A 15089-nucleotide genomic window follows, 5' to 3' on the forward strand; every position below is an offset into this window, starting at 1 on the left:
CTGAATATTGCTTTTCTTCATCACAAAATATTCACTGAAAGGTCCCACAAAAGTTAAAAAAAGAGCTTATGAAAAACATAAAGCTATGTATGTGTGGACCTTGTTTGGCTCCTGATTCAAACAAACCAGCTATAAAAAAATTGTCTGCTTGAAGATTCTCTCCCTCTCCCTCCACCCTTCCCCTCACTCGCCAGTATGAGTGCACTCTCTCAAATAAATGAATAAATCTTTAAAAAAATGTAGTAAGTGGTAGACTTTTTTTAAAAAATAGTATTTAAAAAAAAAAGATTTTATTTATTTGAGAAGGAAAGAGAGAAAGCACAAGCAGGGGGAGCAGCAGAGAGTGGGAGAAGCAGGATCTCTGCTGAGCAGGGAGCCTAATACAGGGCTTGATCCCAGGTCCCTAGGATCATGACCCAAGCCGAAGGCAGACACTTAACCGACTGAGCCACCCACGTGCCCCTAAGTGGTAGACTTTGAATCTGAATGTAGATATATCTGATTCCAAGTCCTGTGTTTTTATTTTTTTTTAATTTATTTTATTTAATTAATTTAATTTTTTTAAAAACTTTTTTTTTAAGATTTTATTTATTTTTTTGACAGAGACAGCCAGCGAGAGAGGGAACACAAGCAGGGGGAGTGGGAGAGGAAGAAGCAGGCTCCCAGCAGAGGAGCCTGATGTGGGGCTCGATCCCATAACGCCAGGATCACGCCCTGAGCCGAGAGCAGACGCCTAACGACTGCGCCACCCAGGCGCCCCTCAAGTCCTGTGTTTTTAAACAATGCGTATCAGAAAATTAGAAAATACACTAACTAAGTACATTGGGAGATAAATGCAAGGGAACTTAAAGAATGGGAAGGTCATTGTTTTGTGATGTTCCTTCTCATCACTGGATTTGTGATGGACTTTAAAAGGAAATGCAGAGGCACTTACGTGGCTCAGTCGTTAAGCGTCTACCTTCGGCTTGGGCCTTGATCCCAAGGGATCAAGCTGTGGGATCGAGCTCCACATCAAGCCCCACATTGAGCCCTACATGGGGCTCCCTGCTCAGCGGGGAGCCTGCTTCTTCCTTTCCCACTCCCCCTGCTTGTGTTCCCTCTCTCACTGTCTCTGTGTCAAATAAATAAATAAAATCTTTTAAAAAGGGGGGAAATTTATTTAAGATTTATTTTTAATTTTTAAAAAAGATTTTATTTATTTATTTGAGAGAGAGACAGAGATAGCAAGAGAGAGCACGAACAGGTAGAAGAGGGAGAAGCAGGCTCCCCACTGAGCAGGGAGCCCAATGTGGGGCTCAATTCCAGGACCCCGGGATCATGTTCCAAGCTGAAGGCAGATGCTTAACCAACTGAGCCACCCAAGCGCCCCATGATTTACTTATTTTAGAAAGAGAGAGAGAGGGAGAGAGAGTATGAGCAGGGAGAGGGGCACAGGGAGAGGGAGAATCTCAAGCAGACTCCCTGCTTAGCCTGGAGCTGACCTGGGACCCTAAGATCAGGACCTGAGCCAAAATCAAGAGTCGGATGCTTAACCAACTGAGCCACCCAGGAGCCTGAGGAAATGCAGAATTTAAATTAAAACAAACTACAGGGAAGGTAACAAAAGAGAAATGTGGGGATTCTGGGAAGATGACAGAGCAGAAAACCAGAAATCTTTGTCTGATGTGATCAATTTTTTTTTGTAATTATGCATCTCTGTGTGTGTATATATATATGCACAGAAAACAGTCTATAAGCATATATAAAAATATTTTAATAGCAGTTATCTTTCTGTGGTGACATTATGGGTGATTTTTATTTTCTTTAAACTTTTTACAAAAAACTGAGGTATAGGGGGCCTGGGTGGCACCTGGGAGTCTGCTTCTCCCTCTGCCTGCCACTCCCCCTGCTTGTGCTCTCCCTCTCTCTTTCTCTGTCAAATAAAATCTTAAAAAAAAATACAATTAAAAATTGAGGTATAATTTATAGAGAGTGAAATGCACAGATGTTAAGTTCAGTTTGTTTGACAAATGCATATATCCATGTATCTCATTCCCCTATCACTAAGTTTTCTCATGTAGACTTCAGGACTTCCTAGTATAATCTATTTTGCTTTTTAAAAAATTTTATAAGATTATTTATTTATTTATTTATTTGAGAGAGAGAGAGTGGGGGAGGGAGGAGGGGCTGAAGGAGAAACTGAAGAGGGAGAAGGAGAAGCAGACTCTCTGCTGAGCAGGGAGCCCAATGCAGGACTCGATCCCAGGACCCTGAGATCATGACCTGAGCCAAAGGCAGATCCTAACCAATTGAGTCACCCAGGCACCCCTATTTTGATTTTAAAATAAAAATAAAGCTATTTTTTTAAATCTTCGACATACTTTTTTTTAAAAAAGTCAATAATAGCAACAAGGGGTGAGCACAATCTACCAATGAGCACATGGAAGCCTGAAAACCATTGATTCAGTTGGAGGGTTTATTTTTATTTTTTTGCCATTCCCACTTTAAACCTTCTGGACAACTGTGAATAGGTGAGGACAAACATAGAAAGTACAAAGTAACATCCAAGGAATTTCCTCCTCTTCATGTTTTTGTTTTTATTTTTTTCCTTTTCCCTGTTCTTACAGCACTTTTTGTACCTTTCTTACAGCACTTACATATTGTATCTAGTAGTATGGTTATTGTATACAGATCTTTTCTCCCATGTCAGATTCAAATGCTTCTTGAGGAAATATAAACACATCTTAATTACTTCTCTTTTCCCTTATTTTACTCAGTGCCTTGGACAGAGCAGGTGCTCAACTAATGTTGGCTGACTTGAACTGAAGGAAAAATCACATCCTTATAATAGTTTTAATGACACTTTCTGAGGCTGAAGTGTACTCCAGGGGCGTATAAATAAATAATTACAAAATTATCTCCAAAATCTATTTCCTCTCAAACCTTTCTAAATCATTGTTATGGGGTGAAGTGTGTCTCCCCAGAATCCATATGTTGAAACCCTAACCCCTAATACCTCAGAACATGACTGTATTTGGAGATAATGCCTTGAAAGACGTGATTATGTTAAATAAAGCTGTTAGGGTGGCAGCTCCTAATCCAATCCGACTGGTGTCCTAATAGGAGGAAGAAATTTGGACACAAGGACACTAGGGATACACGCACAGAAGGAAAACCACGTGGGGACACAGTGAGACGATGAGCAGAGAGGCCTCAGGAGAAACTGATCTTGGACTTCAAGCATCTAGAATTGTGCAGAAAAAAAGTTCTGTTGTTTAAGCCACTTAGTCTGTGGTATCTTACTATGGCAGCCCTGGCAAACTGAGCAACATACTCCTACTGAAAAACCTAGACGGAACTTATCTTACGTTTTAAAATTAAAGAAAAAAGTACACTACCTACTCATTTGTATCTTTTTCGTTAATAGTCTCCTCCTTCTATAATGAAGATATATGACATGGGCTGTAATCTATGGCCGGCATTGTGAACTGAGAAAGAAAAATATAAAATGCCTATTTAATTACACACTAAACTTTCTGAAGACATGGTTATAATAAATCAAATCAAATATTATTTACTGCCTGAAAAAAATTTTTTTTAAGATTTTATTTATTTGTCAGAGAGAGAGCGGCAGGCAGAGGGAGAAGCAGACTCCCTGCTGAGCAAGAAGCCCGATGCGGGCTTGATCCCAGGACCCCAGGATCATGACCTGAGCCGAAGGCAGACGCTTAACTGACTGAGCCACCCAGGTGTCCCGTGTTTACTGCTTCTTTAAACATTTTTCATTTTGAAAATTGGGTTCTTTAAACTTCTTAATTGGACTTATTGCTCCTTATGACCAGAGTACCTTGACAGAACAAAGAAAAATGAAAAAATGTGTAAGACGTTCATATTTCCTCCTTAAATTGTGAGGTAATGGGATGAAATATAAAACAAAACCATATCATTCAGACTTGCTAAATGGTACTTTCCCTTATTTTGCCATTATTGATGTCAACTTAATATTTTTTTATGGGATCCCAAAATCTTTAAAAGCGAAGCTTGCTAAAAAAACAAAACATAAAAACAAAAAACACAAAACAGAGTGAGCTTTGCTAGAGTATTAAACATTCAAATAAGAAAGCCATGGATAAGACTTGAAAAATAACTTGGGCCAAATATTACTGCAGAATGTAATAATCTTCTATCTTACTAGGAGGTATAAGTTAAGCTCTATATGAAGCTATCCTAGAAAATGAAATTCTTGGGTTTCCACTAAGCATTAGTAATCCTGAACAATTAATTCTCTTTGTTCAGCAAGAAATACAAAAAAATATGTCATATGTGCTTTGCAAGCATGTCCTTTTAAAAACTGTCTTTAGAGTCAATTTGAACATAAATTCCACCACTTATTGGCCAATTAACCAATTAACTTTGCTTTCATAAAGAGAAGACAATATTTGCCTTGCAGGATCAAGCATGAGAAAGTGCAAAATGTTTTGAAAACTCTAAGTTATACAAACACAAAAAATGGAGGACACAAAAGACATGGAATGGCTCACATCAAATTTATAGGTTCAGTGGCTACAACCAAAGGTCCAAATATAAGTAAGGGGTTTTTATTTTAATATCTATACCAGATATTTTGGAAGAGAACAGTGTGCAATTAGGGGTTGGGGGATAGGGAGAGGCAGGCTCTCAATGAAATAGCTTAAACTATTATTTCCTACTGTTAAAACAGGACTTTGGTCTCCCAGTTTATTTCCTTTTGTACCCATAGTAAATTTGGGGGGGTTATATGAATGGATATAATAAAACAATAGTTTTTTTTTTTAACAGCCTATGTTAATAAAAACCACAAAACCTGACAAACAAGTCCTTCTGATACACTTACTTGCCCTATTCACAATGGCAACGACTACTGACAAGGGATTTATTGTTCATTTTGTGCAATCAGGAAACTAAAAGACCAGGCAGTGACCTAAATGAGACTTTTAGTCTTTTGATTTTAATAAAATGTTTTAGGACTGAGCAACTTTTTAAGAGGAGCACTTTTCTCCATTGATAGCCAGTCAGTGACAAGTTGTATACTGACTTCTTGCGTTTTTTTTTTTTAAGTTTATTGATTAGTTTACCAAAATTTTTTTTACCAGCTTTAAAAAAGCTTGTCCTTCTAATCTCCTGTTGCTAATAAATTATAATGAATTAATGAAAACTGAAGGATGATCATTAGTAGCTTGAAAAAGTTGGGCATTAACATATTTTATAACTTACAAGTTTTATCCAGTCTGATTTATCATTTTTCTTTTTTTAAAATATTTTATTTATTTATTTGACAGAGAGAGACAGAGAGAGCACAAGCAGGGAGAGCAGTAGGCAGAGGGAGAGGGAGAAGCAGGCTCCCCAACGAGCAAGGAGCCCGACGAGGGGCTCGATCCCAGGACCCTGGGATCATGACCCAAGCCAAAGGCAGATGTTTAGCCGACTGAGCCACCCAGGCGCCCCATATCATTTTTCTGTATGTATGAATACTGGCATTGTTTGAAAGAACATAACTGATAAATGTAAGAATAGTCTTAGTAGCACCGTTTATAATGGACTCCTGAATGTCTGTTAACCAGTAGATTCAATGAATAGTGGAATAGTGATATAACCGAAATTCTATATTGCAGTGAACTGAATTAAATTATATGCAACAACACTGATGATTCTCGAACATCCTATTGAACAAAAAAATACTTAACAGTATCAACCAAATAACATACAGTTTAAAAACAGGCAAAACTAAAATACATTGTTTAGGAATATACACACACATGTTAGAAGTATAGGGAGGTGAAGCAGCATGTGATTAGGGAAGGACACAGAGGATGACCCCACAATGCTGATAATGTTCTTTTGGGGGTGGTTACATGATTGTTTGCTTTAAAATTACTTGTTAAATTGTACATATGTGTTTATATATTTTTTTAGATATGCTGTATTTCACAATTTTAGAAAACTTTATAAAATACATGACTGAATACTGAATGTCCAGCTAAGTTTTGGTAGTTGAGTTTGAAAACATCTGAGTTCATTTAGAGGAGATGAGATGCCTTCAAATACCTGTGGTTATTCCAGTTGCAAATCACTGAAATTATCACATTAAGCTGATTTTTTTTTTCTTCCTAGAACCTGTTTCTCCTCAAAAACTACCTCTTGCTCATCTTCAGAATTCCGGTTAAGAGTTATCACATCCCAGGGGCACCTGGGTGGCTCAGTCGTTAAGTTAAGCCTCTGCCTTCGGCTCAGGGCGTGATCCCAGAGTCCTGGGATCAAGCCCTACGTCAGGCTCCTCCGCTGGGAGCCTGCTTCTTCCTCTCCCACTCCCCCTGCCTGTGTTCCCTCTCTCGCTGGCTGTCTCTCTCTCTCTGTCAAATAAATAAATAAAATATTAAAAAAATAAAAGAGTTATCACATCCCAGAATTCTTTCCAGTATCTCTTTCCTCCCCTCTCCCACTAGCATTTTCCACCACGCATCTGGGTTAGGTACCTTTCCTCTTTGTTCCCTCTACCCAGAACACAGTCACACACACATTACATGTACTGCAATGGTCTGCTAGCATTCCCAATCCCCTTCCCAACCTCTCCAGCCACTCTCATCCCACTAGACTATAAATATCTCAAAAGCAGGGACAATTGTCTTTGTTCTCTTTCAATATCTAGCACTTTATATATGAGACATTCAGTAAGTTTTTGGTGACCAAATGAATGAAAATATATTTCCATAATTCCAACGAGCAATACTTCTTGCCAATTTTGACTCCAGTGACATGAGAAATATGACTAAAACCTTTTATGTCACAGCACGTAAGTATTCAATAAATGGCATTACTAGGAGAAATCTTTGCAAGGAAGGGAAGAGGGTTAAAACACTATCCACAAATTAAAAAGATTACTGCCAAAAGTCAAAAGCTCACTCCTCTTATAAGTAACTTAATTTAATAATAAAGATTTCATAAAGGAGAAGTTTCAAATATCCTAGCAATTTAACTAAAGTATTAACTGTCCACAAGTCAATAATATCTATATTAAAACTCCTACCAAAGGGAATAATGATAAATAAATAGGATTTTGATTTCAACAGAAAATAAATCTATATTATTTTGGTCAGGTTGGTGCTCAAGTTTAATTTTCTCAGTTGAGGGCAGTGTTGTTGAACTGAGATTTTTATTTTATTTTATTTTCATTTTATTTTACTTTTTAAGTAGGCTCCATGCACAACGAGGGGCTTGAACTCACAACCTTGCTATCAAGAGTCTCATGCTGTACCAACTGAGCCAACTGGAGGCCCCTGATAACATCTAATTTTAAATGTACTCAAAAGGTTAGACTTCAACATATACTTAGATTTCGTGATTATTTTCACAAGACGGTGAAGCTTAACACAGTTGACCCTTAAACAACAGTAGGCTATTTGCAGCTAAGCTAAGCAAAAAGTTACACATGGATTTTCAACTGTATGGGTAGTAGGCACCTCTACCCCCCATGTCGTTTAAGGGTCAACTGTATTTTTTTAAAGATGTATTTATTTATTTGAGAGAGAGAGGGAGAGTGTAAGTGCATGGTGGGGAGGGGCAGAGGAAGAGAGTCTTAAGCAGACTCTTCGCTGAGCCTGGAGCCCCAAGCCGGGCTTGATCTCACGACCCCAAGATCACAATCCCAGCCAAAACCAAGAGTCAAACATTTAACTGACTGAGCCACCCAGGCGCCCCTGCCACAGAATAGCTTTAAAATACAGTTGACCCTTGGGGCACCTGGGTGGTGCAGTGGGTTAAGTGTCTGATTCTTGGTTTAGGCTCCGGTTGTGATCTCAGGGTTGTGATATAAAGCCCCACTTCAGGTTTCGGGCTCTAGGCTCACTGCAGTCTGCTAGTCCCTCTCCCTCTGCTCCTCCCCTGGCTCTTGCACTCTGTCTCTCTCTCTCTCTTGCTCACTCTCTCAAATAAATAATCTTTCTTTTTTAAAAGATTTTATTTATTTGTCAGAGAGACAGAGAGGGAGTGGCAGGCAGAGAGAGAGGGAGAAGCAGGCTGCAGGGAGCCCGATGTGGGACTAGATCCCAGGACCACAGGACCATGACCTGAGCTTAACGACTGAGCCACCCAGGCGTCCCACATAAATAAATAATCTTAAAAAAAACCCCAAAAAACAAAAAACAACATTCTATGGCAGCTACGCTTCAGAGGAATCTCTCTCTCTCTCTCTTTTAAGATTTTATTTATTTATTCGAGAGACAGAGCAAGTGAGAAACAGCATGAGCATTGGGGGAGGGGCAGAGGGAGAAGCAGGGAGCATGAAGCAGGGCTTGATCCCAGGAACGCAGGACCATGACCTGAGCCGAAGGCAGATGCTTAACTGACTGAGCCACCCAGGCGCCCCGCCTCAGTAGAATCTTAAGAAAGGGATGGCAATAATATTTCACAAGTGATTTGACTATATGTGACCTACTGTCATTCTTTTCTAGGCCTACAATTCTTCAAATATTAGTTTCTTTATATTAGTTTCTACTCTATTATTTTCTATTTTCTACTTATTATTATTTTTTTTTTTCTAGGATTTATTTTAGAGAGAGAGAATGTGCACAAGCAAGGGGAAAGGGAGAGAATCTCAAGCAGACTTCTGAGTGCAGACCCTGACATGGGGCTTGATCCCAGGACCCTGGGATCATGACCTGAAGGCAAATGCTTGACCAACTGAGCCACCCAGGCATCCCATGTTTTTTTTAAAACAGATACAATTTAAAAAATTATAGTATTGTGTTCTAAACAAAGAATCTTATGGAAATCTTGAGCAAAAGTTAACTTTGGGACTTTGAGATGCAAAGTTTAACACTTAGGATTTTTTTGACATGTCACAAACCTCAAGCCATTATATACATATTAAAACATATATTCACAAAGAACACAGAGCAAAAATATAATTAAGTCCTTAATTTGGACACAAAAATGAAATGGGCTTTGCTGTTTTCATTAGGCTGATCCCCTTACTTAAAGGAAAGAATCTATAACTATAGAGAACAAATTGATCATTGTGAGGGGAGGTGGGTGGGAGGATGGGTGAAATAGGTTAAAAGGATTAAGAGTACACATATCGTCATGAGCATTGAGTAATGTGTAGAACTGTTCAATCACTATATTGTACACCTGAAACTAATATAATACTGTATGTTAACTATACTGCAATAAAAATAAAAATAAATAAATAAAGAGTCTAAAAGTCTCTGCCTGGCACTCAAAATTTGCCACACTCTAGTCTGAATCTAATTTGCCAATTTTGACTCTCATTGTTCTCCAAGAATACTTCAGTCATAGTGGTTACTTAATTATCTCCCAAACTCATCAAGCTCATGATAATTTCAGGTTCCCTCATCCAGAATGTGTTTCCTTCACTCCATTTATGTTAATCCTATCTGCTCTTAAAGGCCCAGCTTGTTTTACTGCCTTCATTCTTTCCCCGATTATTCCAACCCATTACATTCTCCCTTCCTTCCAACTGTCTTGGCTCTTACTGTTCTAACATGGAAAAACTTGCTGGATTTTTACTGTTATTTACCTCTTTAGAAATCTTCTGAACTGTGAAATATAATACATACACAGAAGAGTGCATGAAACAAAAGTGAAAAAAGCTCAATGATTTATCTCTAAGTGAATATACATGAAACTTTCCCCAAGTACAGAAACAGAAAACTGTTAGTACCCAGAAAGCCCCCTCATGTTCTTTTCTAATCACTAATACCCTCCTCCTCTCTCATCCCCTACAAAAAGGTAACCACTATGCTAACAGCTACGGTAAAACCTTTCTTGCTTTTCTTTATAGTTTTAGTCATCTAAACATACAACCCCAAACACTATAGTTTAGTTTTTTTGAATTTTATATACATGGAATCATACAGTATGTCTTTTGAGTCTGGCTTCCATTACTGAACATTACATGAGAATCACAAATGTTTTGTAACTGTTCATTTTCATTCTGTAAGATGTTCATACTCATTTAGATAAATGGACGATTCATTTTTATCCATTCCACAGTTGATGGACCTTTGGATTACTTAACTTTTAAAAAGTATGTATGTCTTGTCTCCCCAGCTGGCATGCAAGTTTCATGGGGGCAGCGACCATATATTACACTATTTTATATTTATGTTACTATTTGCATAATGCTAAGCGCATAATGGTGCCCCCAATCACACTAAACAATGATTAAATAAATCTATGAGTACTTTAGGAGGTGAGAAGAGATAGTTATATTACTGGCATTTTGAACAACACTACTGCTTTAATAAATCAGAAGGTTTGACCTCTCCTACTTATTTACACCTAAGAATTTATCATTTCTTGTTCTTCTTGAGCCAACTGAAAGCTAAAAATGTAATTTACCAACTATTTTCAAAAATAAAATTAGAACAACTCAAAAGGTAATTATTCAAAAGGTTAATTATCTTTTCATCTTTGTACAGTATCTCACCAGAGCTCCTTTACTTTTATTCTATTTCCTTATATTAACTACCAACTATTATAAATTTAAAAACACATAAAGAGAAGTCCAAAGTTAGATTCTCTACAAAACAGAAGCAAAAATTCTAGTATCTAGGGTCAGCAGGAAATTAATCATTCCCATTCAAAAGTAAAACAAGGGGCACCTGGGTGGCACAGCGGTTAAGCGTCTGCCTTCGGCTCAGGGCGTGATCCCTGTGTTGTGGGATCGAGCCCCACATCAGGCTCCTCTGCTAGGAGCCTGCTTCTTCCTCTCCCACTCCCCCTGCTTGTGTTCCCTCTCTCGCTGGCTGTCTCTATCTCTGTCAAATAAATAAATAAAAAATCTTTAAAAAAAAAAAAAAAGTAAAACAAACCAAATAGCTTTTTAGTTCTAATATGCTCTTCTACAGTCAGTGAGCATTTCCTTGGCATTGTGTAAACATCTCAATACAGTATTTATACTACCTAATCTTCAGACCTACTCTCTTGGAGAGTCAGTTTTGCACTGTCATTGGCTTGATTTTCATAAAACTAGAGCTTCATCAACTTTCTCAGCAAATAGGAAAGTACACCCGCGGGCAAGATTTTCTGATATATCTGTGTCTTGGAAGTACGTATGTGCATGTCTCTAATATCAGTTTTAGCAATACACAGGCTATAAGAAGTCTTGTAAGTTTTGTTCAAGTAATTTGACATGACAAAAAATAGAGAACAGAAAAGTGGTAAAGAAAATGTAAAGTCTAAGAAACAAGGATAATCCCAAATTAAGGAATCAATGCAGAAAAGAACATATGTTACTAGGTGTATGTAGCGAATTCATTACTAGCTAAGGATAATTATCAAAGCCAAATTTACTCTTTTTTAATGTAAAGTAACATTTTAGTTTAAGTTTTCAAAACCAAGGCCAATAATAAATGTGACATTATTATTATTATTATATGTCCTAAAGGCTTTCTTGGAAAAGCCCTGGAAAAGAAGTAGATTGTTCAAATATTAACAGTTATAGTTCTTCATAACCTCTTCGTGAAGGAAGAAAGTGAAACACAATGAAAGTTAAATTACAAATGAAGGATAATGTGCTACAGTATGAAAACCAACAAATATGTGATTATACCATAAGACTTGCTATCTCAAGACTAATTCTATTGTAAAGTGTTCTATTAATAAGGGAAAACTCAGAAAGAGAAATCTGCAATTAATTTAAAATTTTTTCTAAAATTAAAATATTCTTTTATCAGTTGTTATTTAGTTTCTAAAGATCCACAGACTAGAATTAAAAAAAGTTATTTCTACTGCATTGTAAGTTGAAACCTATCCACTGTTTATTTTTGTAAAACAGCTAATCATACATGTTTCTTGTCATTTAAAAGATTTTCCTCCTCATAGTTCAAGATAATTTCAATGTGTGCACCCTCTTTCTTAGTTTAATAGGAGGCTATTTCACCATTAATTTCACTTGGGAAACTGCAAATACAAAAATTTTACATGTTATACTCTCTCGTATCTTCTAAAATTTTGGAGGAATTTTGTAATTAAATTACACTTCAAGTAAATATACTTCTGGATTTTATCCTCCAAGTATCAGCCACCCTCCCAAACTCCCCCAGCCCCCAGATGGCTAGAGCACCATTCTATAGCCAATTGAGCATTAATGAAAAATATTTTGTCAGATTACTTCCTAAAAACATTCAATATTCAAGAATCTTTGGGAGAGCCCAGCAAACCCAACTGTGTTACCTCTTTATCTTTCAGTCCCAGGAGCAATACTTCTTCCATAAGGGTAAGGCGAATATCCTTAGAGTCACCAGAGTCCTCGTTGTCTGGACTCCTGTCTCGATTAGTGTCTTCCTCACTTTCTACCTTCTTTTCAGAGTTCTTGCCTACCTCAGTGCGACGGGCTCGGTGAGTTAAAGTGGTCATTCTCACCTGTTTCTGGGGGGTGATGAAAGAAAATATGTGTAAGTGAGCTTATGCAAACAAAAACATATACATATTCATACAGACCCAGTACAAATATGAAATATATATAAACTTAAATAGAAAAAGAAAGAAGTAATGACCAGAAAAATTAGGCGGGTAACACAGTATGTTTTCCAAAGTACAATAGCTTGAAGGCACAGAAGGCATTGACAGAAAATCAAATCAGTAATTTTAAAGACTGGTACAACTGATCTATCTATCTTCCTTCCTTCCTTCCTTCCTTCCTTCCTTCCTTCCTTCCTTCCTCCCTCCCTCCCTCCCTCCCTCCCTTCCTTCCTTCGAAATGATCATCTTTTAAGCCTGCTGATTTTGTGCGCATAATTTATTATCCAGGAGTATATATACATCATTGTAACTCCTCTTTCACAGAATGAATCCTCCCCAAGTAAATAACATGGAACAGCAAAAAATTGTGAGACTCCAGGCCCAAAATTCATGTAATAATTTATATGTAACTTCTATAAACATTCAATGGCACATCATAAAATATAAAAAAAAGAAAGTAAAAAAATAAGAAAAACTAAATATATATATTCTCATATTTTCTTCCCATAATAACTCATCTCATGCACTCCCTTTGGAAATCACATCTACAGAGTAACACTCAGAAGATCATGTGTATAATTCCATATAGACAGAAAACTTTCATCGCTATCCCTAGCTAGCCATCTTGCAAACACTCAAATAGCTGCCAACAAAAAGTATCAGCAAGAGAATGTTAAAAAGATTAACAACTTCTTTCTCAATTGCAAAAAAAGTCAAAGCACATGCCCTTTTATACCATGTACAACAGATGTTTTAAAAATCTAGTCAAGAGAAATGGCACTAAATCATGTATGATAAAGTTTAAAGTTAGCATACTTTATTTTAAAATAAATCTAAACGTCAGTTTTTAAGATGACATACAATAAATCTTTTTAACCAGTAATTATTTAAAAGAACATCTTTTTCAAGATCAAAAGAATACATTCAAGAGCTTCTGTGATTGGATCCTGTTCTAGCAATATTTCCCATTACGTTACTTTCAATTACGTACTGTTAACAAACCATTTCTAAAACATGTCCCATGCTGCCATTTCTGCTCCTTTGTACATGCTGGTGTTCTCTCCCCTTTCCTTTCCTCTTTATATTCTACCCATTCTTCAAAGGCCTAGTGAGGATCCAGGTAAAGCCTTAAGTGAATCCCCTTCTCCATTACCCTTATGTCCCATGGCCAGAATTGGTCTCTCTCTCGGCTGTACTTTCACAGAACTTTATTTATACTTACATCCTTTAAAGTATTTATTATAGTCTTTCTTTTGGTATGGCTGTCTCTCAACTGTAAACTTCTTGAGGGCAGGGACATTGTCTTCTTGGGTTTTTATAGTCTCCATAGCAACTAGCACAATGTCTTTAACGTTGTAACTGCTCAATAAATATATACTGATTAAAATGAATACTCAGAAATGCATGTGAACATTTTTAAATAGAAATACAAGTGAAGTGACTTACAAAAGATTCTTTGTACAAGGCTATATTTCAAATACAATTCTTGGTGGGAGGCGGGAAGAAGGGTGAAGGAGAAAAAAAAAATGAAATAAATGCTTAAGGGAACAGGGTTTATTTCCTAACCCAATCCAAGAAACTTAAGTCTTCAGAGAAAAAAAAGGGGGGGTATTTTGAGGAACTGACACCCCCTGGACATTTACTAGTTAAAAATTCTATTTGGAAAAAAAAAAATGACCAAAAAGTAACTAAATAAGACCTCCCTCTCCCCATAAAATAAAAAAATCTGTAGGCTTTTTTTGGACATTAGGAAATGTATATCCTCCGTTGCTTACCTGTCGTTACTCCTGGGTTACGGCCGGACGCAGGCAGCAGCTTGCGCTCTATTTTAGGGGGACACCTGTTCCCCCACGTCCCTCCCGCCTCGTCCTAGTAGGTGAAAAAAACTTCTCAGCCACGCAGAGAGCACAAACTTCCTGATCCTTCGATGCAGAGAAGGAATAACACATCAGCTTCCTTAGGATCCCTAGGCAACCTACCTTGGTGTTTCTTCATTGGACCAATCAGAAACCGCCAAGGTTGAGTTCAGCCAATCGGAGCTTACAAGGGGAGGCTCTCCTCGGGCTATTGTGTTGCGATCCCGACAAACACCACCAAAAGGAGGCAGGTTTGGGTCAACCTGACAGCTGGTCAATCCAATGAAGTAACCTTGGTAAAAGGGAGGTGCGCTCCCCACCCCCATTAAACTGGCCAATCAAAGCGTTCAGTGAGCAAGCGCAAGCTGCCCATCTACAAACGTTTTTGTTGGTCGATCTGTGGAGCAGGTGTGTTAACTGCAGCAGCGTCTTCTAGGACAATTAGGTGAGATGTGCTAGGAGCCAAAAAAAGCTAAGAATAAATAAACATTTTAAAATTGGTTGTTTTCGACAAGTAGCATGTCCCTAACTTTCCTGTTCCAGAAAAACCTGATCTGGGTCAGTCTGTGGACGTTTACTTGGTATACATTAAGCAGGATGGGTACATTTCTACCATTACATGCACACCAACCTTCTCTGTTAGCACTTGTTACTGGCAAACCTATGGATAATCTATGTTTTATAATATGGCTGCTGAAACTGCCAGAAGCATACACACCAAGTTTTAAGTCT

General features: G+C 37.6%; 1 protein-coding gene across 1 annotated transcript in view; it reads right to left on the bottom strand.

Moving 5' to 3' along the window:
* The window catches only part of GOLPH3L (golgi phosphoprotein 3 like), a 39961-nt gene extending 25479 nt beyond the window's left edge, over nt 1-14482 (bottom strand). The window contains exons 1-2 of the mRNA XM_045790620.2: nt 14277-14482; nt 12214-12408 (exon numbers count right to left, since the gene is read on the bottom strand). Of these exons, the coding sequence (XP_045646576.1) occupies nt 12214-12396 (183 nt within the window). The 5' untranslated portion in view covers nt 12397-12408; nt 14277-14482. The remainder of the gene's footprint in view (nt 1-12213; nt 12409-14276) is intronic.
* Nucleotides 14483-15089: the final 607 nt, after the last annotated feature.

This window comes from Ursus americanus, chromosome 12 (genome assembly GCF_024610735.1).
Source record: "Ursus americanus isolate L20-20 chromosome 12, mUrsAme1.1.p, whole genome shotgun sequence".
NCBI lineage: Eukaryota > Metazoa > Chordata > Mammalia > Carnivora > Ursidae > Ursus > Ursus americanus.